General features: G+C 28.7%; 1 protein-coding gene across 2 annotated transcripts; it reads left to right on the forward strand.

The window, feature by feature from the left end:
- Nucleotides 1-25,833, forward strand: LOC129963173 (uncharacterized). Of its 2 annotated transcripts, none has more exons than XM_056077317.1 (4): nt 1-118; nt 14,680-14,821; nt 15,801-15,853; nt 18,393-25,833. In XM_056077317.1, exons 1-4 carry the CDS (start codon nt 22-24, stop codon nt 18,509-18,511), a joined length of 411 nt encoding a protein of 136 aa, XP_055933292.1. In that variant the 5' UTR covers nt 1-21; the 3' UTR covers nt 18,512-25,833. The 2 variants fall into 2 exon arrangements, with proteins under 2 accessions (XP_055933292.1, XP_055933293.1); XM_056077318.1 differs by lacking the exon at nt 1-118 and adding an exon at nt 156-308.
- The last annotated feature ends 369 nt before the right edge of the window (nt 25,834-26,202 follow it).

Below are 26,202 nucleotides of genomic sequence, written 5' to 3' on the forward strand. Positions count from 1 at the left end.
CATCCGCATCTTCCGCGCGGGATGGACGCAAGGCATCCTGGGATGCCGAGTGATGTCACAGACCCAAAAATCGAAAACAACCGATGTAGAACGCTTTTCGGGCCGATGTCTCTCTCAAGTATGTATTGTTTACTTGATTTTTTTTTACCACTGCTGTTTAGCATTTGCCATCGGAAAGGCAATCGAGTCAGAAATGCGGTGTTGGGTTGATGGAGCGTTTATTTAAATGACTGATGTGATGGCAGAATGCTTTTTTTGCTGACACGGGAAGAAAATGGCCCTCGGAAACACAGGGATCCCGAAAGAAAGTAAACATGTTTCTCTTAATGCGCAGAGGAGTTGTGAGCAGGATTTCACGCCAAACGATAATTTTCAGAAAAAAATGGATATTTTTACCAAATAATTGTTTTAAAATGAAGAATAATAAAAAAAAAACATTTCAGAATTTCAAAACTTGGATAATATTTGCTTACGAATAGAATGCCTGTGTTGTCAAAAATAAAATATATAGTTTTAAATTTAAATATGTATATAAACTGTTGCACAAATTAATTTATATATTTTCCAAATTATGCGATTAATTTATCATTTGATTTTTAGAATATTCCATGTTTTAACTAAAAGAGTTGAATTGAAAATCAATGCCATTTGCAAAAATGTAAAATTATGTCATTTTCTTTCTTATTTGAATTTTTGATCCTTTGAATAGAATTTAATTTTTAATTATCTGTTGCTTATATTGTATTATGGTTTTAATTGCAAAGTTTCAAATTTTAAATCTATTAGATGTTTAGTTTCTAAACATAATGGTTTCAAATTAGGTGTTGAAAATTTTCATCATTTATTGATTTGGAAAGATAAAATGTGTCGTCATGACCTGGTTTCCGTTGTATCGATACACTAGAATTTTTGTCAAAAACTATTTTCCAGAGAATATTTGAATTTAGGAAGAATGTGGGAATACACAGAACAGCATAAAAAGTTCATGAAAAATGACAACAATTTAGATGTGTTTCTTGTGTATGAAAGTTATTCTATATTGAAAATGGTTACCAACAAAAGTTAATAATGCTTGTGTTTTTATTTTTAATATTGAGATATTAGAGTTATTATTAATAATATTTGCTTCCGATAACTGAGCTCACTTGTAAAGTGAGCAAAATCTTCAAAATAATTTGCTAACATTTAGCTTCTTGTATATACAGAGAAAGCTATGTAATTGACAAAAAATTTCACTTTTTGCTAGCAATCTTTATTTTGATTAATCTTTGGTTAAGCAATATTTTGAAACTTCCTTAAGTACGGAAAATAATTATTTAATTTATGTATGAACATTACAATAAAAAAGTGAGATGAAAAAGACGAATGAAATTTGGAATGCGCGTTTGACATCAAAATTGTAAATATGCATCAGATTTTGAACATTCATCTGTCTGTACGTCTATATGCATTTGATTACTGTAAAACAAAAATGCAACGAGCTATACGAATGAAATTTAGTTTATTAATTAATTGCCAAAATCGTAACTCTTTATTAAATATAGCCAGAGGATTGATTATATGTCCATCTGTCTGTTAACCTGCATGCATAAATGAAAAACGCATCAATATAAAGAGATAAACGTTAATATTTATATCAAAATCGTTAATATTTATATCAAAATCGTTAATATTTATATCAAAATAAAGAGATGAGCGATCTTTATACTAAATGTGTAGATATCCTCACATTTTTAAGCAGTTGTCAACACACACATTGCTTGTATGTTTGTGAACACAATGTCTCAAAAATGCAACAAGGTATAGAAAAAATTTGACATGCAATTCGGGCATTAAAAATGGAAAAGTATACCTAATTTAAACTTAATTTATCAAATGATAGACTGAATGCCTTCTTGTATGTAGGAGTATAAGAGAACATGCTAATTCAAAAATTTAATATGCTAAGTAAATTTGGTATGCGGACTTCACGACAAAATTGTATATTTATACCAAGTTTTTCAATCAAATATCAATGTAAAGGCCCTATTTCTTCATGACAATATTAAGTATAAAATGTGTTACATAAGGGAATTGTAATGAGGAAAAAGAGAAAGGAGCATTATTATTGGCTTGTTCTTTGTATTTATTCTTGTTATTTCTTGATACAATGCCATTCACAAGATACGTGGTACTTTTCTGAAGTTAGAACCATTCATCAAGTACCTCTTCTAGCATTTATTGTTGCTTCACTGAGATACACTGTTTACTCAGTAATGCGAGCGCGTGAACCACATTACCACAATGCTGAATTGGTGCCAAAAATTAAAGCTTGCCTGGAATACCAAATGCTGAGTAGCGACTTGAGGCATCTCTCAGATGAATACATTGTTGCTGATAATCCTTGGCATAAAAGCAATATCACCCTTCATTTTGTCCAAAGGACCAAATCAGCAAAAAATGAGAATGTCAGAAATCGTCAACACCACGCTACTTGCATATTAGTATTTTTGAAAAACAGAAAAAAGATCTAATGCAGCATTTCGTCAAAATTATCAGAAATAGATTATTGTGCAGTGTATTTAAATTGGATAAATCCTCTATAGAAAGTTTTGTACAGCTAGGGAAAGTATATGATATTAAACCTGAAGTCTTTAAAAATGGAAGCAGGTTCTCTATTATATAAATGAATTCAGTTAAAACTGTATAACATTTTCGTAAAAATAAATGAATTTAGAATTGAAAAATGAAAAAGTATTTTGTATTGCCCTTCGAGATTCCGATCTGATAATTTAAAAAAAATTCTTTCCTTTTCCTTTTTTTAGAATTTAAAGATAAAAGAAACATTTGAAAATTCTACAAATATATTGGTGTCATTTTTTTGGCATTATAATTATATAATTATTATTATAATAATATAATTATATTTTGGTGTTATAACAATATAATTATATTTTGGTGTTATAACAATATAATTATATTTTGGTGTCATTTGAAGCCGGTTAGATGGAGGTTTAGATTTCAAATTCATCTGAATTTAAAGTCTGATGCTCATTTATAAATATTCAATATTATATTTAAAAAAGGATTTCTTTATAGTTATAAAAGAGTCAAAATTACGGTAATTGTACAGTAATGAAATAAAATTAATGTTGTATTATTCTTTATCCAAACAAAACTCCATTTAATTTCTTGCATACTCTGGGTATTTAATCACTTGTCCCTTTTTAATTTGGAAAATAAGATTTATTTAATAATAAATTCTGAATTTTAAACTTATCTATATATTAACACACTTATTAAATTCACGTATAGATAGATGGTTTACATTTAGAGTTACCATAAATACAAAGCATTGAAATGGGATATATTAGTGCTAAATAAATATAAAGACAAATCAAAATTCAATCAATTGCCTTCACTTGTTACTTTGGTCCGGTTATTGAGTTGATATATTACAGAATATATTTTCTGGATATTTGTATTGTGGGCTGGAATAGTACATATTCATGTATTCACATGGCTTTATAAAGCACAACTTCTAATTAATATATTTGCAAAATTTCTTCGAATTTCAGTTGATTTATATTCCGTATTCAATTTTATTGATGCTTCGCAGTTTTGATTGGTACCCTTTTTCTTCAAATAATCTTTTAGATATATACAAATTGGTTGAATAGAATCTTAGTGTTGCCAATATAGATATTCAGTGCAAAGTTTAGGGGGAATACAAGACAAGAACAAAGCGATTAGTAATAAGGGACTAAATAGCGAAATACGGTGACAGTTTTATAAATAAGGGACGTAGGCAACCTTAAATATATCTGTATCTTAGAAGATATGATGATGATTTATTTACAAGTCATTTAAATTCTGTATGCAAAATTTGATTTTTAATCAAATCATAAAGACGCAAGTCTTTTAACAATTTTCATTTATAATTTCTAAGATTTCTAGGATCGTCAAATCCCCAAAGAAACGAATAAAGTTTTTAAATTCTTCAAAAATATCTTCAGGATAATATTCCTATGATTCTGAAATACTGATATTTGTATGATGTTATATTGCATCATGTTATATGTTATATTATACATTATAATAGAGTATTCCAAGTGATATGTATTCTTACCATTTGATGCTATATCAGGTTTAAAATTGTTTCTGATTGATCTTATAAAAAAATGGGTGTTATATCTGAGGGTTATTAGACTGAATTCTCCATTTCCCCCCCCCACCCCTTTCAAATGTAAAATTTTAAACCAACGATTACCAAATTTTTTAGGATCTAGGATCGTTTTTAATATAGGATCGTCGAATCCCCAAAGAAACGAATAAAGTTTTTAAATTCTTCAAAAATATCTTCAGGATAATATTCCTATGATTCTGAAATACTGATATTTGTATGATGTTATATTGCATCATGTTATATGTTATACTATACATTATAATAGAGTATTCCCAAGTGATAAGTATTCTTACCATTTGATGCTATATCAGGTTTAAAATTGTTTCTGATTCCCCCCCCCCCTTTCAAATGTAAAATTTTAAACCAACGATTACCAAATTTCTTTTATAAATCTTTTAAATTTTGCCAATAGATTTTCCTTCTGCTAATTTCTTTTTTTCTTTTATTCACAACGAAAAAACTATAGATTAACCTAAGAATAAAATGCTACGAATTAATTTAATTATATTTGCAGAATTAATTTTCTTATTTTACATTTTATTCCAATTATTGCAATAGAGTGGCTAGATTCAGAAATAAATGAGAACACCCTTAATATAATTTCACATTAAATATTAAAGAAAGTCTACAACTACTCATCGTGATTCGAAATAATTCATGTCTGCTTTTCACCGTTGTTTTGAATAATGGAAGTCGAAACAAGAAGCTTCCAGACGATTTTTTCCCCAGCAAAAATTCAGAGAAGAATAAAAGGTCAGAAAGAACAGTGGCGCCTGTTACAGCTATAGACTTTGAGAAAAGTGGCTGGCACTTTCATAATCGTATGACACAGTTGCTGGTGGGTGGGGCTGGTGATAATCAATTATCAATTAATTAGATTTTAATCTATTTTTTCAATTATGTTATTGCGAGGATAGATTTTCGATCGTGAACAACTTTTAACGTTTCTCATTGAAGAAACAAAATTCTTAACATTTTTTTATTCATTATTTTTGTTTTCCGCTGTTACTGAAATCACTTTAGCTTATCTTTCTCTTCTTCCTTTCTTTGGTACCAGAACGAGATCTCTGATTTAAAAATATTATATTGCTCTATATTGGTATTTCTAGATTATATTGTTCTAACGATAGAAGTATTATCTTTAAATGCCGGCAAAGTGTTAAAAAAAGCCTTAAAATGCTTTCTGTTCTAAATAACAGAATTGAATTATAGTAAGAATTTTCAACTTTGAAAACATTTGCATGAAAAAAAATTTAAATATTTAAAATAAACCAAAATAAAATAGAAACGTATTTTCAATTTAATTTAGTTTTCTTTTTTTATACATTAGTTATTTATTTTATCTTATGAATGTATGTTGAGAACTGTTCAAATTTGCACCACTTTTTATAGATTATTTAATTAAAGCAACGAGCAAATTTTCTAATTTTGATAATAATTTTTGTACACTTATTTATTATCCGGAAATTTTATTAGTGAAACACTAGGTAAGCAAGCTGTCGGATTGTAAAGCGTTTTTCAATTTAAATATTTTTTGCACGTGCTTTTTTTAACATGAAAGAAAACACACTCACACACACACACACACACACACACACACACACACACACACACACACACACACACACACACACACACACACACACACACACACACACACACACACACACACACACACACACACATTTTTGACAAGGCTTCCCCTATAAGGTAGAGCACGGGCAGATAAACAGGTCAAAACTGCAGCGACAAAAGCGCGTAGTATTATATCAAGGTGCATGGTCAATATCTCTGTATAATTTACATTTTTCAATACCGACGAATTCAGAGGTTGTGATTGATACGCCCGAGGTTCTAAATATCCCACAACCTGAAGTTGGCTCCCTAACCTGGAGTGAAATCTGGCGATCGATGGAGCCATGGGATCATAAAATGTCTCTTAACGATTTTTCTTGCCTTAAAGATCTCGAACAGGAGAGGTGACTTTTGCACCCTCCCGTTACGCCCCTGCTATTATAGAGAGCACTCCCTTTTTCTTAAAGACAAGATCATGTGTTTACATAGAAGAATTAATTGTGAAATTTATTTTACCATTTACTGAGCATTGCATCAAAAAAGATCTTAACTGAAATGAACATTATGCTATAAGCAATAAAGCTATTCTTTAATTTTGTTAAGCGCACTCAAGAAAGTAGAGTTATAGGTAAATGATCTTGATAATGGCAGGAAACACAAAGCATAAAAGATTAAAATAATAATATTAATAATAAAAATATTTTTTCTTTCGAATTCGAGAGCAGAATGAAAGTTGTATCTATCTGAAAGCCTCTTTCTCGAAATAAAAGAAAGGAAAGAGCAAATTAAGATCTGTAGTAACTGATTGATAATTGTCTATCACCAGCTTAATTGACCATCTATCATATGCACTGTAAACATATATACTGATGATAGGACTTTTGTCATTTAAGAACTTTCAAAAACTACGGTTTTATTAGAAGCCACTTTTCTTTTTGTTTTTTTCCTTTTGTTCACTTCGTTTAGGGTTACCCAGAATCTTTGCAATGATTTTTGCTCTGACGATTTTATTTAAAACATCTTTAGAACCAGATACAAACAATTGAATAAAGCGAGAATTTTGTGTACCGATTTCACCATGAAGCATAAAATGAGTTTCAGTCATTCGAAAAATGTTAAACATGAAATTTTGGATAAAACTCGTGTTGCAAAATATTCTCTTTGTAGGATTTCGCTTGTAAAAATTCATGGCATTTTTGCAGTTTGTACAGATAAAGATCCAGGACTCCATAAAAAAATATTTCGTATCTTTAATGAAATACACTTTAATGTACCTCTTGTGTTCGTCGCCAATATGCGAAAAGAAAGTTCGCCAATGCGAATAGAATAGTTCTTCTATATAATACATAGTATTATTGACCTTTACAGCCACTTCGAATTTTGACTTTTACGATTTGGCGTTGCTAGCATATTTTGCGATATGGCAGGGTACGTTAAAGTAAATTTTTATCAGCCTTATCATCTTTATGAGCTGTACTTGTCCCTGTTGTGTCAGACATTATGACACTCATTTTTGGCAACACAAGAGTAGAAATAAACTGAGCGCGAATATCTGAAATACGAAAGGTCGAATCGAATTGTCATGATAAGTATTAAAAAAATGAAAAAAAAATACACAAAAGCAGTTTTATTGGTTTAAGTTAATGGGTAGCCATCTAAAATACCTGCCCTTGAATATTAGAACGGTTAAAAACGTGGGTAAGGTGTAGCATCTTATTTTGGCTTTCAAATAAAAAGCTATTAATATGAGAGGAAAAGTTTAATTAAAAAAATAATTGGTATTAAAAGGACCTGTACAATGAGCTGTGAATCGTTGAATGTTAAAATAGCCTTTAGAGGGCTAGAATAGAAAAAAAATGGTTATTTTATTATTTTTTAAAAAATTTAAACTAAAATTTTTACCGAAGAATTTATACAGAAGAGAGTACTTGTTAAAAAATTTGGATCAATATCTGCATTAATTTTTTGAAAACAATTTTACAAGTAAATAAACAGTAAAACAAATGAAGTACAAAAGAAAGTGCTTGTTAAAAATTTTATATCGTTACCTGCATTATTTTTTTTGAAAACAAATTTTACAAGTAAATATGATTTAATATACCATAAGTAATTTTGTATTTGTCCAAAATCTTTATGTACCTAATACTAATTTGATTTACAATTTCAAATGGTATTATAGCTGCCGATTTCCTAAAAATTGAAATGAGATTCAAAGTTAACATTTTATTTCAATTATTAAGTCTGGATGCCCTTTCAGATGACCGTAGGATTCTCGCCAATTAAACGGTTTTTCAGAAAAAACATATTTTAAATTGGTTGATTTATTTACATTATTATGATTTTATTTTATAAATTAACATAGACCTAATATGTCGCTGTTGGAAATTCGAGCAATTTAGGAAATATTTTAATCAACGATTTGTTTAAATCATATTCATAAAATAAGTATTCAAAATAATTTTAACGGGCATAAGTGATTTTGAATCTAGGATATTGTTATACTGATTATATTCACTGCTTGATTATTCGCCTATTGGTAAACGTTTTAGTAAAAAAATTAAATACAATACAAGAATTAAAATACAATTGATGAGAATGTAAAAGTCATTCTTTTCTCTTATAGAAAGTTGAAGCATGGATTATTTAATTTCCAAATTCTTAAAGTTTTAAAATATTTTCTCTTTTCTTCACAATTTTTTTTGCAATGTCAAACGAACATATTACCTGGTTATTAACATGCGAATGAAATGAAGCAATTATTTGTAAAATTAAATTAAATTTTCCCCATATTTATGATTTTTGTTTATGAAAGTAAAAAATTTTAAAAACTACTTATTCTTAGATTATTCACGCTACCATCCTCCAAATATTGTTTTCAACTTTTTTTAAATGGAATTTTTTTTTGCATAAGCACTTTTTAATAAATTAATTGGCAAACTAATAAATAAATCGTTTTTAATTGGAGAATCTTTATCCAATTAAAAGTGTGAGAGATTCATTATTCTTTTGTGAAAGAAATATTCTCAAGCTCTGACAATTAATAAAAAAACTATATTAAAAAAATTTAACAATAAAATTTGAAAAAAATTCAGAAAGTTTTAACGCAATTAATATCTTTTATTTATTATATTGGACAGCTAATCTAAAAAGAGAATAATCAATTTAAAGTCTCCATTTTTTTCAAACGATAAATATGAATGGAAAAAAATTCCTCTTAAATTTATTAGTTGATTAGAATTTCACAGAAAGCACTTATTTATGAATGAAATGATTAATGAGGGATAATTTAGTTCCTCTAGCAACCAATATCCGAACCACTTACCTTAAAATTAAAAAAAAAAATATTCTCGAAGAGTGCTTTTTGTAAGAACAAATTAATAGGCAATATTCTGCACCGCAATATATCGTGGTTTTAATCTTTCACTTTTTTTAACACCACTTAAATTAATCCCGGAACTAAGCTTAACATACATTAATCTTTTTTGTTTTAGTTAAATAAAATGGAAAAAAAATTCTTAAAGGAAGTTATCATTTCCAAATTTTATTAAATTTTTATTTTATAAAATAAAGTTTAAAAAACTGTTTTTTTTTTGTTCAATTAAGGGAAATTCTAGAAATGTATATATCGAAAAACTATTATTTGCTTTTAATTTGAAAAAATCTTCAAAAAACATAATAAGAAATAAAAATTTTCCGTAGAATGATTTACATTTTGAAGAAATCAATGTAATTTATAAAATATTTTTATGATTGAAATTTTGCAAAAATTACAAAAAATTATTCAAAAAATATTTATCTTAAATGCATTAGTTTAAAAAACTCTAATATAACCTAGAAGTATAACGGTAAAAAAAGACTTGGCACGGGAAATGGAGCTTGATTTTCATGGCATAAAATTTTATCGCGAGTTCAAACTTATATGCAAACGATTTATTTAGAATCTTTAAAACTTTATTCAATTAATATTCTAGCAACTTTACATGCAAACGATTTATTTAGAATCTTTAAAACTTTATTCAATTAATATTCTAGCAACTTTACATGCAAACGATTTATTTAGAATCTTTAAAACTTTATTCAATTAATATTCTAGCAACTTTACATGCAAACGATTTCTTTATAATCTTTAGAATTCTGCTCATTTAAAATTCGAACAGCTTTTGTAATTTGATTTCAATAAAGAAAACTTTAGAAAAGAAAATTACTTACCTAGCTCTATGTTGATCGGAAGAAAATTCTCAAAATTTGTCTAGAATTGATTAATATATTTCTGCAGTGAAATAAAAAAAAATATGATGATAATAATAGACTCAATGGAAAGCCAGAAGTGTTGAGTTGCCACCATGTATAGCAGCAATATTGTGCACACATATGAAAAGATACCTTCAATATTATGGTGTGTGGAAACAATTATTAAAAATAATTTAAAATGTAAACTGTACTTAAAATATTTTGAAAATGTTATTAATATTAGAGAAAAAATATATGGTAATAAAACCATGAAACGTTAGTTTTTTTTATATTTTAAATGGAATGGTGGAATTTTAAATGGAGTTTTTTTTTTGTGGAATATTATGCTTTTAAATATCCACGAAAAAAATACTGAAATTTATTCTGATTCTAAATTAAAAATGTAATTAAAATTTTGATAAATCTTTTCATAGTGCTGAAAATTTATTCTGATTTTAATTAAAAGTATAATTAAAATTTTGCTAAATTCTTTCAAGTGAGCCGTCTAATACCTATTGCCAAATTTTGTTTTTCTAGATCGAATAATCTGCCCAGTTAAGCATTTTGAAATATTTTTACATCATGAATGTGGCAATTTGTTGATAATATGCTGGTATAAAAACCTTATCGCGTTAAAATTACTGCAATTAAATGCATTACTTTATTATAATTATCTCAATATAGAGATTATATCGCAAAAAAGATACCAATGTAGAAAGCAGGAGGAACCAGAACTGGAAGTTTGCAGAATAGTGCGTAAATAATTCTATTATATTCCAGGAAGCTTTATTTTTAACGTTGAAGAGAAAATCAATACCGTTTCTTAAAATAGAAGAATAATCATCTGAATAAAACAGAATCGGTAGAAATCAAAATATTTGCGCAGGAGCTTAAATATAAATTTAAGAGCTTCATAAATTACTTTTTTAGCTTTTAACATAATGATATTATGAGATATGCAGTACGGTATTTGAAATAAGTGCTACTCCAAAAAAAATATTTACCTTGCAAATAGAGAGATATCACCAAACTATCTCGTTTTAGAATTTATGTCACTGTAATTTGTATGCTTATTTGCAATCAATGAGTAATTAATTTTATTTCTGAATTCCCTCGACATTTTATTTATTATTTTTCATTATATTTAATTTGTTGCTATTCTTTGAGGTTTAATCTAATAAATAATTTTTATGGAATTAGAATCCCAACTCCAAAACATAACGTGAATATGTTTTAGATATGAAGTATTAAACAGAGTACTATGAAGGTGCTTTTCATAAAATGCCATGATCATGCTTCCATTTATTTCTAGGAATTCTCATAAAAAATATACGGTGATCTCTCGCATAAAAGAATATCCCGTCTTTGAAGCCTATATCTCTGCACCATAGACATCACATTTTATAATATTATGGACCAACATTACGAAAGTGACTTCCAGAAATTCCTGTTTTGATTTATATAAAATACAAATATAAAGTATATTTATACAAAATATAAAGTATTGTGACTATCTAAAAATTCGAACCCTTCACGCTTCATATTTCCCTGAAACCGAATATTACATTTTTGAAATTAAGTTTTTTTGCTGTGAATTGCAAAACATTTTGAGCTAGATGGATGGAATTTGATATGTGATCTTTACATTAAAGTTGCAATCAAAATTTCTATCAAATTTTGATTGCAATCTATTTTCAGAGAGTTTTTCTGTTTATCAATGCGGATGCAAGGAAGTCCTCTAGCTACCAAATGTCGACAGCTGAATGAATAAGATTTCGCACACACTGTATACACATCTAAAGAAAGACCCGCATCAAATTTTGAGTTAAATCCGTCAAAGGCTTGATCGTCGGTCAATCTTTACATTTGCATCCATGTAAACGCAATGGCCTAAAAATGTAACGACTCAAATAATATTTCTAATTTTGGTTTTTGTTGGACGACAAAGAGACACCTAAATTACATGTTTGATTTTCTTTATTCTACTAAGAAGCACAAGATTTTCATTTTGCGCGATTGAAAATAAAAATCTGAGCAATCATGACGTTCATGAACGTTGCCAATGGTCCAAAATTTTATGGGGGAGAGAAATCAACTTTTATATAGAGTATGCGTCCCACGGGGGGCACCTTGTAATTGAGGGTGAGAAGCTTCCGGCATGGTGGTTGGTACTCGTCACCCTTGTGGGTACACGAAAAGGAGGTGGTGGTAGGTCTGGTTCCTCCTATCGATGATGGGTCGTACTTCCTTAGGGAAGGGTTGTACCGTGGCCGGTGATGATCCTTAGGACTCAACCACCATTAGCGTCAATGTTGCTGTTGCGATAGTTTTCAAGTTTTTTTTTGTGTGCCTTCCGGCTGGTCGGAGAAGACAATTTCTGATTTATATAGAGTATGCAAGAGAGTTTCGGGGTGAGCACCCCCTCGAGATTGTTAGCTTTTATTTTAGTTGATATAGAGGCAGCATTCGCATAACATAACATACACTGTGTTATTGAGCTTTCTAAAAGTGAATGAATTAAAATAACATACGTTTTGCTACAAACGCAGAATTCTTCTGCTTAAGCCTAAGAATATCGCATTGTTTCATTAATTTACTAAAAATACACCAAATGAATTTTCTAAACCATTGTTTATTGAAAATTTACCTAAATATTTATTTCCGTAAAAATAAAAATTCTGGTTGCTTTCATATTTGAGAAAATACTGTACAACGAATTCATCAAGCGTTAATTATCACATGATAAAATAATTTTAAAAATTTGCATTTTTTTTGCTGAATGTTTTTTTTTCTCAGTCGTGCTTTTTTTGCCCCAGGAAAATTTATTCACGCTTGCATAATACATGTTATTCTTTCATTCGTGCGTATTGAGACATAAACTATTTCACTTAGATTTTAATTAATCTTTACAAAAAACTTTCACGGCTGTGTGTTATTTTTTAAAAACAAATTCCAGTGGTATTCGATTGATGGTGTGTTCTGCTAATTAAATCTGTATTAAAAAGATAAAAAAAGTAAAACAAACAATTAATTTTTTTATGTCAGTAAAATAATGAGTTATTTAGCTCTTCGTTAGTTTCATTCGTTTTTCGTAATGCAACTCTGGTAAAAAATAAAAATTCTCGTCCGGTTTTGATAACTTTCTCTTCATAAATTTTTCATTAGTCTTAATGAGAAAATAAATGAGTGTTTTGTGCCAACAATTCAAAATTCAAAGTGTAATGTGTTAAAGATAGCTAACAGATGCATTTGGCGTACGTATCTATTAGATATTGTGAATGATGGAGGGTTAATAGATTATTAATTATGCCATGAAACACTGAAAAATTCCTATTTCTGTTTGTTTATTAATAATACGTTTTTACTTTGCAAAACTAATTATAAACAAAATTTGTACTCTTTTAAAAAAATGATACTATATTTTATCATAAAGCTCATAATTTCGGAACAAAAACAACTGATTTGTTATCAATTCCGTGGCTTTGGAAAATTACGATTTATTTATTCAACTGAAACGTGACTTTGCAAAGATATTGATCCGATTTATTCCATGATAGATATTTCATTTTTTGAAAAACGATTCATCCTCAACGTGATGTAAAACGTACTAACAGCAGAACCGAATTATCATAAGCAAAGTAGACCTAGGTGCTCCACAATTATAGGTGACCACGAGTTCTTCAGAATTTTTGCGGTATTTTGGAATCTTTTAAAAAATTTGTGTTTTTATTTAATTATAAAGGTTATGCAATCAAACTTATTCAAATTAAACTCAAGCATTGTTTAAACTAAATTTTTTTTCATATTTTAGTAACATTCTTAATTAATTAACATTTGTAAGTTTATATTATTGCATAGTATTATATTATTTTATAATTCTAAAAAAATAGATTTCTTATAATTTTAAAAGATATTCACTCCTACTAATAATTCTATTTCGATTGTGCTGAGAAAAATTGTGTATTTTTTACTATTTTCTTTAAAATTATTTTGAAAATACAGTAGTGCATTTTTTACATACACGGTATATTGAAATGAGCTTTCTAGAAAGTGATCTGCAATGAAGAATTTCATTATTTCAGTTTTTCAAAATTTGCTAATTAAAATTGTTATATATATAAATATTGAATTAAGATCGATAAAAAAATTTGATATTAAAAGCTTGGAAGTGAAAACGGAACTTCGAATTTCGCATTATCTAGGAGTCCCTAGATGTTGGAATAAGCACTTCTTTAAAAAATATTTTACTACCTTTCAGATTGACCTTCTTAAATAGAGTCTGGAATGTTTTTGAATATTAATCAATTTGAAACATCAGGGAAAAAATGTTTTTGTGCGCAATAAAATCACCACTGTATTCTTGTAATGATGCGTGTTTGATTGTTTTGAGCGGTTTTACTATTATGAAAATATTTTTGTAAAATAATCTTAAAAATTTGCTTGAGTAGCGCATGGAAAGAAAGTTGTTTCTAATTGTGTTCATTTTTATCATTTTCATGACTTTAAAAGGAAAAAAAAAAAAAAAAGGAATTGAAAAATGACTGAAAAAATGATTGATCCTATATTGTATGTGTGATAGATGCATTTGTATAAGACTTGTAATAAAAAAAGGAATAAAATATGTTGCAAATAATTAAAAGATGCAAAGAAATTGCTATGAAATACAAGATGTTGAACATGAAATATGTGCATTGATGTATTACTTTCAGGTTCGATGGGTCGGTGTGTCCGGAGATCGTCCTCCATGATGTCTCCTCCTCTTTCCATCCAGTTGCTCAAGAGCCTTTTCCTGCCTTTAGTCGCATGTTTGTACACCTTTATGGGATGCGTCTCTTGTGGATCTGTGGCAGTGTGAGTGGAATCTAAACTTTTAAAAACTGTGAAAATAATGTAACAATAAATATTTTCATTTCTCAAATAGGTCAATCAATTATTGATTTCTGTATAGATGGTAAAATAATTGCTTGATCTTTTAATATTTTATATTTTTAACTCTCTATTTCCTATGATAATTCTAGTTCACTTTCAGAATACCAGAGGGCCCTAGTTTTCCCTCAAAGATGAGAAAATCTTCCTAATCCGTCAAAAATCGCAATAATGAACATGTTCTTAAAGAGATGGTAGACAAACGAGGACCTCGCTAATTTAGTGTTATTAAGCAAATGCATGTTGAGATTTTCTTTGAAAGTTCACATAAAATATCCTTATCCCCCAAACTCATCTGAATAATGAATCATGCGACTGTCGGATGCCCGGCGTAGTTTCGTTAACAGAGTATTATACCTTCCAGTAATGACGGAGTTAAGATAGATGGCGGGGTCTTTAGACCTGTGTAATTCAGAGCAAATTTCAAAAATAAAATTAAGATAGAATTATCAAATCTAATTAATCTCTATAATAATTCGAAATAGAATTTTGAGCCGGCGTCCTGGCATAGGGGTAGCGCATCTTCCTCGTGATCCCGGGTTCGAATCCCGGTTCGGGCATGGTTGTTCTTCACCTGTGTTCTATCCTTGAGATGTGTGAATGTGCCCCCCTGTAAAAAGGGGTTGTGCAAGCGAATGAGTGTGTGAGTTTCATGAGCTAGAAGTCAGACTTCTGCCGTCGGGTACTCAGGGGTCTTTACCCTCAGAAGCTACCGCACTCACTTTCCGTGGTAACGCGGACACATCATCATCAATAGAATTTTGAATGTCCTTTAAATTTTTCTACCTCAAAGGTCTAAGCTGCTCAGATGTTGAATTAAGAGAATAAACCTTATCGAGAATTCATATCTAGAACTTGAAAGTAAATATTCTTAGTATTTTATTATATTTTTTTCTTTGAACAGAATGGGAAGCGGAAGCCATGGCCGTAGTGGTGAAGCAACAGAAAACTGGGGAGGTGAGTATGTCATTGTTGCCACATTTAAACTTTAGAGAAATAAAATAATCATTATCTTTCTTTTTATTATTCAAATTCAAAACATACGAAGCATTTATTTTAATTGTAAAGAATCTGTTAGACGTACAACATATCATAACATCAACTTAAATTAATAAATATTACTAAGGTTTATAATTTGTATGAATATGTGTAAGTTTCAGGTTCGAACTCGCAACATTAGGGTTCATAGCCGAGTAACAAAGCCACTAGACAAAAGCGCACACTCTATTCCGGAGGTTGTTATCTGGCTTATGAAGTTACCACCAGAAATGCATTACATTTTACTTAACAGTTAATCGCCAAGTGTCTCATTTATACATTCGGGTCACATGCTTCACCTAACATCTTTCACTTTTTTTTTTAAATCTTTAACTCAGTGATGGTTTGTAAGCTCATAGAGATGCATAATAACTGGTAAAGCATAGACTATTGAACAAAATAAGCTGGTTGACTTTATACCTGTGACAAGAGTTTTTCTTTTCATAAACAGATTATCGCTCTTTATTGAGCTATTTGATGACCAATCGCTGAATCTGTGCTCGTATTCATCCATGGAACACTGAATTCATAATTTCCTTCATCGGATGCAACATTCGTTAATTTCAGGAAATTAGCCATATTTCTTAAGAAATATATAAAATTGTACGTTAAACTAAATTTTGCTGTATGATTAATTTTGTACTATATTACGTTGCTGCTAACAGAATGCAACGGCGAATAAACAACAAGAACTGGCACATTCGTGTTTTGAATCAAATACGCTTCATCTGGTTTGCTTAACTGTTTTGATCTAAGAAGGCCCCTGAGACACAGTTGCTTCACGCTCAAAAACAATACTTTTGGTAGTTTTATCAAACAATACTTTTATCAATAATTATTAGTTCAATATTTTTATGATTTTGTATGTATAATGGATTAATTGCTTTCAAAAACTCAACAAGTCAAAACAATTTTTTTTTTTTGTATTTTGGTGAGTAATGTGTTAATCAAATACAATTGAAACCACATAATCTATTTTAAATTTTCATCTGAAGTTCTATTTTATGTATTACTTTTACTTTGTCGATAATAAAGCTTTTACTTCATTAGATCGTTACACAAGTTACTTATTAAAAATTACAATTTGTTAATAACTGATTAATTAAATTTATTTTCTTCTCTTTTTTTTTTAATAAATATTATCTTTTTATAAATTAAGGGATTTTCTTTAACATTTATAAAAATAAAATATATATAATTTCTGTTGAATATTGATTTAAATTATAGAAGGGATGCACATATTTTAAAAAATATATATAAATAATAATCTATTTAATATCTATTAAGAAAAAGTGTCGTGAATTAAAAAGATATTTTATTCGAAAATAACAAATAGATGTTAATATTTCGTTGTTATTACACGCAGGAAAGAAAGAATATACTTATATAGAATTTAACGAGGTCTCTAGCATTTTCAATATATTTTAACCTGCAACTTAATGTCATTTTTTTCTATATAAAGCACATTACAAAAATCTAGAAAGCATATTTTGATGGAATATTAAAAAAAAAATCTCATTATATTTTTTTACCCTAATAATTATGGCATTCTTTTTTAAAAAACTGCGAGGGCCATTTTTTTTCCAAGTTCCGATGAACCATAAAAAAATGACAAGTGTAGAAGGGGGGGGGGGAGAAACCAAATTCATCACCAAAGGTTACGCACAAATATGCTTACTTTTCTATATAATCGCCGAGCATATTCAGATATATATGTAGTATATCGGTATATCATGCATACCGAGCTGTATCATGCATGCTACCGAGCATATCGGTAGACCATGTTTCCGATTGCCTTTTCGAAGAACATTCTTGCCAGTGATGCGAGATGGCTCTTAATATTTATTTGAAACTTTTTCTTAATCTGGAAGTTCTTTGAATTTTCTTTTACGGAAGGAATATGGAACAGAAATGTCTAATCATTCCCCCTCCAAAGGCGCAATTTTAGCCTGCAGCTCGTCCAACTCGTTTCCTTAAATTCCAGCATCTTCCGTTTCTTTCGAACAACTAAATCAACAAGTTGAACAAGGTTTTCTTTTACGATAGTCTTTCGGCTTTGTCTCTATTTATAGAGTAACAGTTTTCAGGGACAAGTGATTTTCATGCTTCAGTGAATTGAAGAACTGGTCAAAGTGCCAAAATAATAATTCCAGACTCATCAGGAGAATCAATGGAATGTTAAAGCCCATCTCACACCACTGCTGGCAATGTTTTTCTGGCTAAGGATCGATAACCTGATCCAACAATATGGCAAATACTTGAATCTGCAATGTGATTATGCCGAAAATAACCATGATTGCATACACAACTTTTGGCAGCAAATTAATTTTGTCCTCTATTCTTGTCATTTTTTGTGGTCCATAGTAATATCTTCTTTGTGGATAATTTCTTCTTTCTTTCTTGTGGATAATTTACTTCTTTTAATTAATTAAATTAAAATTATTGTTTTATTTTTCAGTTCTATCTCAGGGCACTCAGATATTTTTAATCATTCTTGGAATATTCATGGGAATCTTTCTGCTCTATGGAGTATACAGACTCTATTTCTGGTGTCAGAAAGATCCTCGAAGGACGTGATTGCATCACTGAAAGTTCCATTTTCACTGAATGTACTTCATTTCGTTGATTCCTTTTCTTTCCTAATGTATAAATACCTTTTCTGGTAAGAAGATACAAGTATCGTTGAATCGCTTCAAAAGCGAATGTAATTTTTATCTCTCTTGATTCTACGGCACTTTCCTTTACTTTTTTGACGTAACTTCACGAATAATATCAATGGAGACAATGAGTTCTGTGTTTGTGCACTTTTGAGCATATGTATAGCACCTGATTTGTGTTAAAACTCATTCATTTTCGTTACAAAGTCTTTGGCCCGTAGAGAAGTATTATAAGCCAAAATGACTATTTGAATGTTGAGTGAAAAAATTGTCTGGGGAATTGACTACGTTCTCAAGATGAAGTTCATCTTGAGAACGAACAGAGAGAATCAAGTTTCAATAATAGGAGATTATTATGCCTAATCAGATGTGTCTGATTGCCTAACCCTGAAATATATAGCATTTCATATGAACTATAAACTCGTTGATATATGTCCTTCGACATCAATTCAGGAATTATGCATTGCACATGAATTATATATATTGAATATAATATCCGAATTATTTATAATTCAAATGGATTATGGTGTCAATTGCCTTTATTTATTAAAACAGACATATTTTATGTTCAGTATAAATTTAGAATATGTTTAAAATTTAGTATGGCTAACTATTTATTAAATTTCCTTATCTGAACTAATTATCATGAGTTTGCAATATAGCATTTCGGAATATTATTTCAAGTAGAACAAACCGTTAAAAGCAGGAATTATCTGCGCAGTTCGAGATGTCTGGACGATTTATCTCGAGAGACAATCTCTACCTACGATCAAAAATCCTGTCACGTAGTTGCTATACAATGTATAACAGAAATGAAATTCAAGGGGACGAGTTCGATAGAAAATGATGCAATGTCGTTTGTTAATCTTGAGACACATATGTCTGAGGAGGAGATAATAGACTCGGATAAGAAAATGCAAATCTAGAACTCAATGATGCTGCTCTATTGGTTCACAACACAATGTATGATGTTAGGTTTCAAAAACTAATTATAATTTATATAATAATAATATATAACCAAAAACTAAATATAATTTATATAATAATAATATATAACCAAAAACTAATTATAATTATGTTTTTGTTGTTAATCTAATCAATGAAAAAGTAATCATTTTCAAAAAATAAGAATGACAAACTAAGGTTTAGAATTCCATAGGACAGAAATTAACTGCCGAATAGGAATTTTATTTGGCAGCATGAATATAAATAATTCTTGGTCTTTCATAAGTCAAGGTATAGATTACCATATTAAATGATAATCATGTGAATAGAATATTTATTCTATAAGGTAGTAAGATAAATCGAATGTGAAATGTTTGAGGATTTTAGACCGCTATAGAATCTGTAGCTGGTTATGGTTTAATCATGCAAAAACTGGTTCTGGATTTTTTGTGATAAACTCATGGTCTCTGCATTCTATAGTTCTCTAAGAATTTTAGAACTGGTTGTAGAGCTGAAACATAGATTTTGGTAGAATTGGAAGTTTGTAAAAGATAAATATTTAGATTTTTGTAAAATTTTGACCCAGATCTTTAGAAATTTAGACTAAATTTCAATCCGTGGATTTTTCTAGGGATTTATGGCTCGAATTAGATAATAGGTTGGGTTTGAAGTGGTTGTGTATGATTGTATCGTCGTTAGTTATCTATCAACAAAGATAATTTATGGCCATATAACCGCTTAAAGAAATGCCAGTTAAAGGCGAAAAATCGCCTTTAAAAGAATTTTTCGCTTAAAATGTCTTTTATATGTTAAAGAGAAAATCCAGATAAGTTTTAAAGCTCATTAAAAGTGCAAATGAATTAAAATTTTCTAAAACGATTCTATGTAATTAACACTGAAATATGAAAAAGAATTGAATTTGCTGACAGTATCTCGAAAAAGTGATCGTGTACTTTCAGAGCTCATCGAAATGATGTTTTATATATCCATAAAATTAACTGTTTCAAAAAGATATTATTTTTAAAAAATATAATACTTTTATTACATTCTTGAAACAACTACATAAAACATTTTAAATACAAAATAAAATTTATTTATGATAAATTAACTACTAAGAATATAACCAAAAATAATCGAATACTTAAAAAAAAGCACAAGTTACATATCATTAAATGTAGTGATATTTTTGTTAAATACTAATATTTTTAGTAACCTTAGTAACTAACACTTAGTTGGCTATCTTTTAGGATTCAAAAGAACGTTTAAATGTTCAGGCACTGAGTATACTTTCTGTTTGTATTTCTACTCTTCAGTGCTTGCTCCGTTATTCACAAACAAGCACATTTTTCAGAATTTTTTGTTGTAATTTTGTGCTTTTGAGCTGTAATTTCCAGTGCTTCCAAATGCACTTAATTGAGGTAATTAAATTCAGTGATTTAATTAAGTTTAATATTTAGGATTTCCAGACAATTATAAAGATACAGACGCAAACATTATGAGTTGTGAAGGCGTTTTGAATTTTGGTTTTATTTAGATTCTTTCTTAATGTATTCAAATCAAAACAATTATCTTTGTCCTCATGAAGCACCAAATTATATAGTTTTGATGTTGACATGCATCTTTATGTAAAAATGCCTCAATCGCCATATTTCAGGATACCAACTAAGTTCTTAGAATTCACTTCCACATTTTTCTTCTTCTACACGGCATTATATGTTTTTACAACAAAAATGCTTGATTTGTTCTTCTTAGCAAAGAATGTTATTTGAATAAGATTTTTTTAAAATTTATCATTGAATTCGCCTGAACTAAAACCTGATATTTCTCTTCTGAGCTTCCACTAAAATGCTTCATTTGTTCTTGTTTGCAAATAGAATATTATTTGAATAAGAAGCTGTTTTTATTTATCATTGAATTCGCCTGAACTGAAACCTGATCTTTCTCTTCTTAACTTCCACGAAAATGCTTCATTTGTTCTTGTTTGCAAGTAGAATATTATTTGAATAAGAAGCTGTTTTTATTTATCATTGAATTCGCCTGAACTGAAACCTGATCTTTCTGTTCTTAGCTTCCACGAAAATGCTTCATTTGTTCTTGTTTGCAAGTAGAATATTATTTGAATAAGAAGCTGTTTTTATTTATCATTGAATTCGCCTGAACTGAAACCTGATATTTCTGTTCTTAGCTTCCACGAAAATGCTTCATTTGTTCTTGTTTGCAAGTAGAATATTATTTGAATAAGAAGCTGTTTTTATTTATCATTGAATTCGCCTGAACTGAAACCTGATCTTTCTGTTCTTAGTTTCTACAAAAATGTTTTCGTTTAACTGAGGCTTATGCTTGCCACTGATCTCAATGCTCGTCGTAAAGTTTTTCGGTATAACTGAAAGAGAAAACTTTTCACAAGAGATACAATTTCTAAGCGTTTAATCGTGAGCTCTTCACAATATTTTTCAAAATAAACTTCTGATCACGTCTAGCTAGCTTTGCTTTACTCTTCTAAGTCATTCTTAAATAAATCAAAGAATTTTTAAGAAATATATAAGCAGAGATAATAGCCAAACATATTTAAAATGTCACCAAATTAGGTTTTATTCAGAATTAAATTGAGAAGCCATGAAAAATTATTGAATCTATTTTATCAAATTGAGTGCCAGCTACAAGTTTGTTTTTCAGAATCTTCTAAGTGACCGATCACTTTTTGGAGCTACATTGTATATATGCAAGCTTAATCTTTAAAAGAGTTTGCTTTTTTTTCCTGAAATTTCAATCTTATAAATTGGAGGCAGAATATGCTTCCCAGAAGTTTTAATTACAAGAATCATATAAAAAATATGAATTTTGGGACAGAAGCACAAAATTTCTTGAAGTGTCCTTATATAGTTAATATGGTCCAGGAGATTCAGTTAAGGACAATGACATTTGTACAATATAAATTGTAGCACAAATTTGAATTTTCTTAGATTATAATGACATTTGACATTTTTATCTCATTTATAGCTGCATAAAATATATTTTGAAATTTGTATTTAAATTGTAATTTTAGTATTTAAATGATCAGCAAGTTGAAAGTATGATCTTGGATTTGATCAAAATGTTTTTCAATCAAGGCTATAGTGTTGATGAGATTTTAAAGCAAAAATCTTGTTCATTTTTTAATATTTAATTCTCTTTCATGTTATTATAATTTTACACTTGTTTTTTATAGAATTTAAAATTTCCGATGATGCGAGAGCATGATTCTGTACTTCTCTAGATTGGTGTCCCTTTCGCGAATCGTGAGGATGATCGCCATTAAATTGTTTGAAAAAAACAACAACATGAACATTTAACATTATTTGGCGACGATATTGCGTTTTTGAGGGAATTCTGATGATATTGCGTTTTGAATAAAAATTCAGTAAATAACTTCAAAATTTTCATTTATTTTCAGATATGTAAATATTTTTGTTCGTTCTCATTCTATAATGCTCATTTTTATAATATTTTCTAATATCACTTTAAAACAATAATGAAATCTCTTTAAAATGTAGTCATTTAATAGCCAAATATTGCCAAACTGCGCCAAAATAAATTTTAAAAATACTATATTATGCTTGATGCATAAATTTTGTCTACGACTGCAAACTGGAATTTAATATCAGGTACAGGAATGAAAAAAAGCTGAAAAATATGCGCTTTTGGAATAGAGTTTTTAAAAAGGGATTTTAAATTTTAAAATCTTATCTATAAATTTTGTCTAATGAATACAAATAGGTAACCAGATATACCAAATGGTTTTATGTCAAAGTAATCTATTTTATACTTTAGATTACATATAATATCCTGATTAAAGTACAAACCGTCTATTAAATAAAGTAATTAGTAAACAATAGAAGAATATTAAATAAGTAGTTACTGATTATAAATATTAATTAGGTAAAATTCTTTTTAGGATTTGAATATACTATTAGAAAAGAAGCTATTATCTGTTAAGAATTCTTGAATCATTCTATTAAATCTTACATTGAGATGTATTTTAGAAATTTCCTGTGCTTAAGTCTATAGTGTAAGGCAACTGAAGTTGACTTTATACAAAAAGCTGCGACCAAGCACACCTTCGTTGAATGACGTAATACAGTTTTTACGCGTCTCACAGTTATAGTAAGAATTCAATGAAGTCAAATAAATTTTGTTTTCAATATATATTTTGCTGAACAAAATACTAATTATTGGTGATATATGTTTTCCATTGAAACATATCAGTTATTTCTAAATACAGGATATTTCAGAAATCTGGAGTAATTTTAAAAATCAATAATTAGTTAAGGAATGAGAATAGAAAGATACAATTTGCATAAAAATAACGCAGAAATAAAGTGTGATTTTTTTAATTATTAAATCAGAATTGATTTGAAACGCAGTTAATAATTCAAATTGCTACACATTTTTGCAACAGATGGAGCTATGTGTTTACTATAATCAATGGCGGGGGATGAATTTTCAAAAACTACAAACTCTATGAATTATAAAATATTAGACTAATATTAACATTTTACCAAGTTATTCTTCTATTGAACTCATTTATTTGTAATAATATTTCTAAAATAGAGTTCTTATTTGAATAATATTATATACAAATATGAATATTTTATTATCATGAATCTTAATAAATAAATAAAAAGACACACAAAGTTATTAAAATTTAATATTAAGATAGAATAGAACGATAATACGTAGATTAAGTTAAAAATATATTAAAATATGAAATTCAAGTGTCCACTTTATTAAAAGAGGAATATCATAAAGGCCTCAGAATGCCTAGATTACGGCATTTCATAATATAGGATAAAGCTGTGGTAAAAAATGACGTTTTACATAGGTTGAATATGCCGTCCCTACATCAATGGGATTATAAACTACACTTTTTACAGAAGTAAGAAGTATTTTCTTCCATATATTCTGCCATATCATCAGAAAAAAAAACTGGTTTAATTTCCGTCCTGGCCATGCAAATTGCATCTTTCTGTTTTCGTCTGAATAATTGATATTTCTAGTTTCTTCCAACAACTGAAACATCCTGTATGTTAGGATGCTACTCTGGATATTTAATTTGACGTTGTAACATACCACGTGGCTTTCACTTACTGTCAACTTTCGTTGTTGCCAACTATGACATTGAAGAATTGATATCTAAATATATAGCCTCTAAAATTGAGTCATAGTTTAGTTTGTACTTGCTGGTTCTGCGAACGAGCTTTTTTAATGTACAAACACTGAAAACAGTGTTTATTTTCTGAAGGCAAATGCGTTATACTTAATGTAGATTGTTGCGATGCTATCATATTTTGAAAATAATTGGATAAAAAGCCATTTTGTCATCTTTCACAAAATACATTTGGTAACCTGACTTGAAGAAATATAACTTATCCCCACACAACGAAATGCAGGATTGGACCAAACATTTTGTATGTCTAAGTATTTATTAAATAACTTCTGTGATTTTTATTATCATTATCTATGTGCATATTAACCGATGAAGAAGAAATGATTTAATTTACGAAGTTACGTGATGATTTAAAAAGTCTTTCCTTTCTGTTGATTTTGAATTTTTCATTCTTCGTTAGAAACTAGAAAAAAATTACATAGTCTTCCAATAGTAATTCGGAGTTGGTGATATATATAATCGGATAAAAACATAGCATTATGAGCTATAAAAGGATGATCCAAGAGTTACTTTGTCTATAAATTTGCAAAAGAGATAATGAAAAGAAACACATTGATGAAGAAACATATGTTGAATGTTCATTATTTATATACCAGTTTATATTAATACTAGAAGTCACTGAAGATATTCAATTCAATAATAAACAATTGTGGTACAGTTCTAGGGACGGGTACCATTTGGCGATTTTCCGCCAAATTTTTCTCGCCATGCCTCGCGGACGCTGTAATCTTCAGAATTTTATTTCTCAATATTATGACTATTTTGGCGATTTTATCTTTAAAGTTTGGAGCCAAATTTGGCGGTACCCGTCCCTAGGATTTAGCCACAATTGTGAAACCAAAATTATTTATTCAGTATCAGATGTTAACATTTAACTTTTTTAAATTTTTGAATGCATATCAAGTTTTATACTTGCCAGAATTCAGTAACGGCCTCTTAAATTCGAAAAAATCAATAAAAAAGCTACTTTCGATCAATTTCAGGCGCTTATTTTTCTGTAAATATAAATAATTATATGAATAGGTTTTAATACCCTTTCATTATTTAATTTACAGATAATTCTTTAGTATTAGTATAGCAATAATATTGGAATAGTAAACTTTTAATCATTTTTTTTCTTCTTTTTAAAAGATTACATATATTATTTTATCTATATAATATATAAGATTTATATACATTATAGATTTTAAAATATTATAGTCTGAAAAATTTGATTGATTCAATATAAACGAACTGTTGATTCAATATAAACGAACTGTTGATTCAATATAAACGAAATGAATTAAGCCAAAAAGCAGAAAGTCTTTTCTTCAAATGAATATTAAAACGGTAATGTAAAAAAAAAAAAAAAAAAAAAAAAGCCAAAGGAAACAGTTATAGAAATGGGTGCTGTATTAAAGCATTTGATCGTATTAGTGTCAATTTCTGATTTTCCTTACATTTTGGTATGGACTATAATA

This window comes from Argiope bruennichi, chromosome 3 (genome assembly GCF_947563725.1).
Source record: "Argiope bruennichi chromosome 3, qqArgBrue1.1, whole genome shotgun sequence".
Classification (NCBI taxonomy): Eukaryota; Metazoa; Arthropoda; class Arachnida; order Araneae; family Araneidae; genus Argiope; species Argiope bruennichi.

Bases quoted from the DNA above. Each gene is read 5' to 3' on its own strand.
- LOC129963173 (XM_056077317.1), top strand. From the start codon at position 22: ATGGACGCAAGGCATCCTGGGATGCCGAGTGATGTCACAGACCCAAAA. The intron at 14,822-15,800 runs GTGAGTGGAATC...TTCTTTGAACAG, and splicing joins TCTTGTGGATCTGTGGCAGT to AATGGGAAGCGGAAGCCATG. The intron at 15,854-18,392 runs GTGAGTATGTCA...TTTATTTTTCAG, and splicing joins AGCAACAGAAAACTGGGGAG to TTCTATCTCAGGGCACTCAG.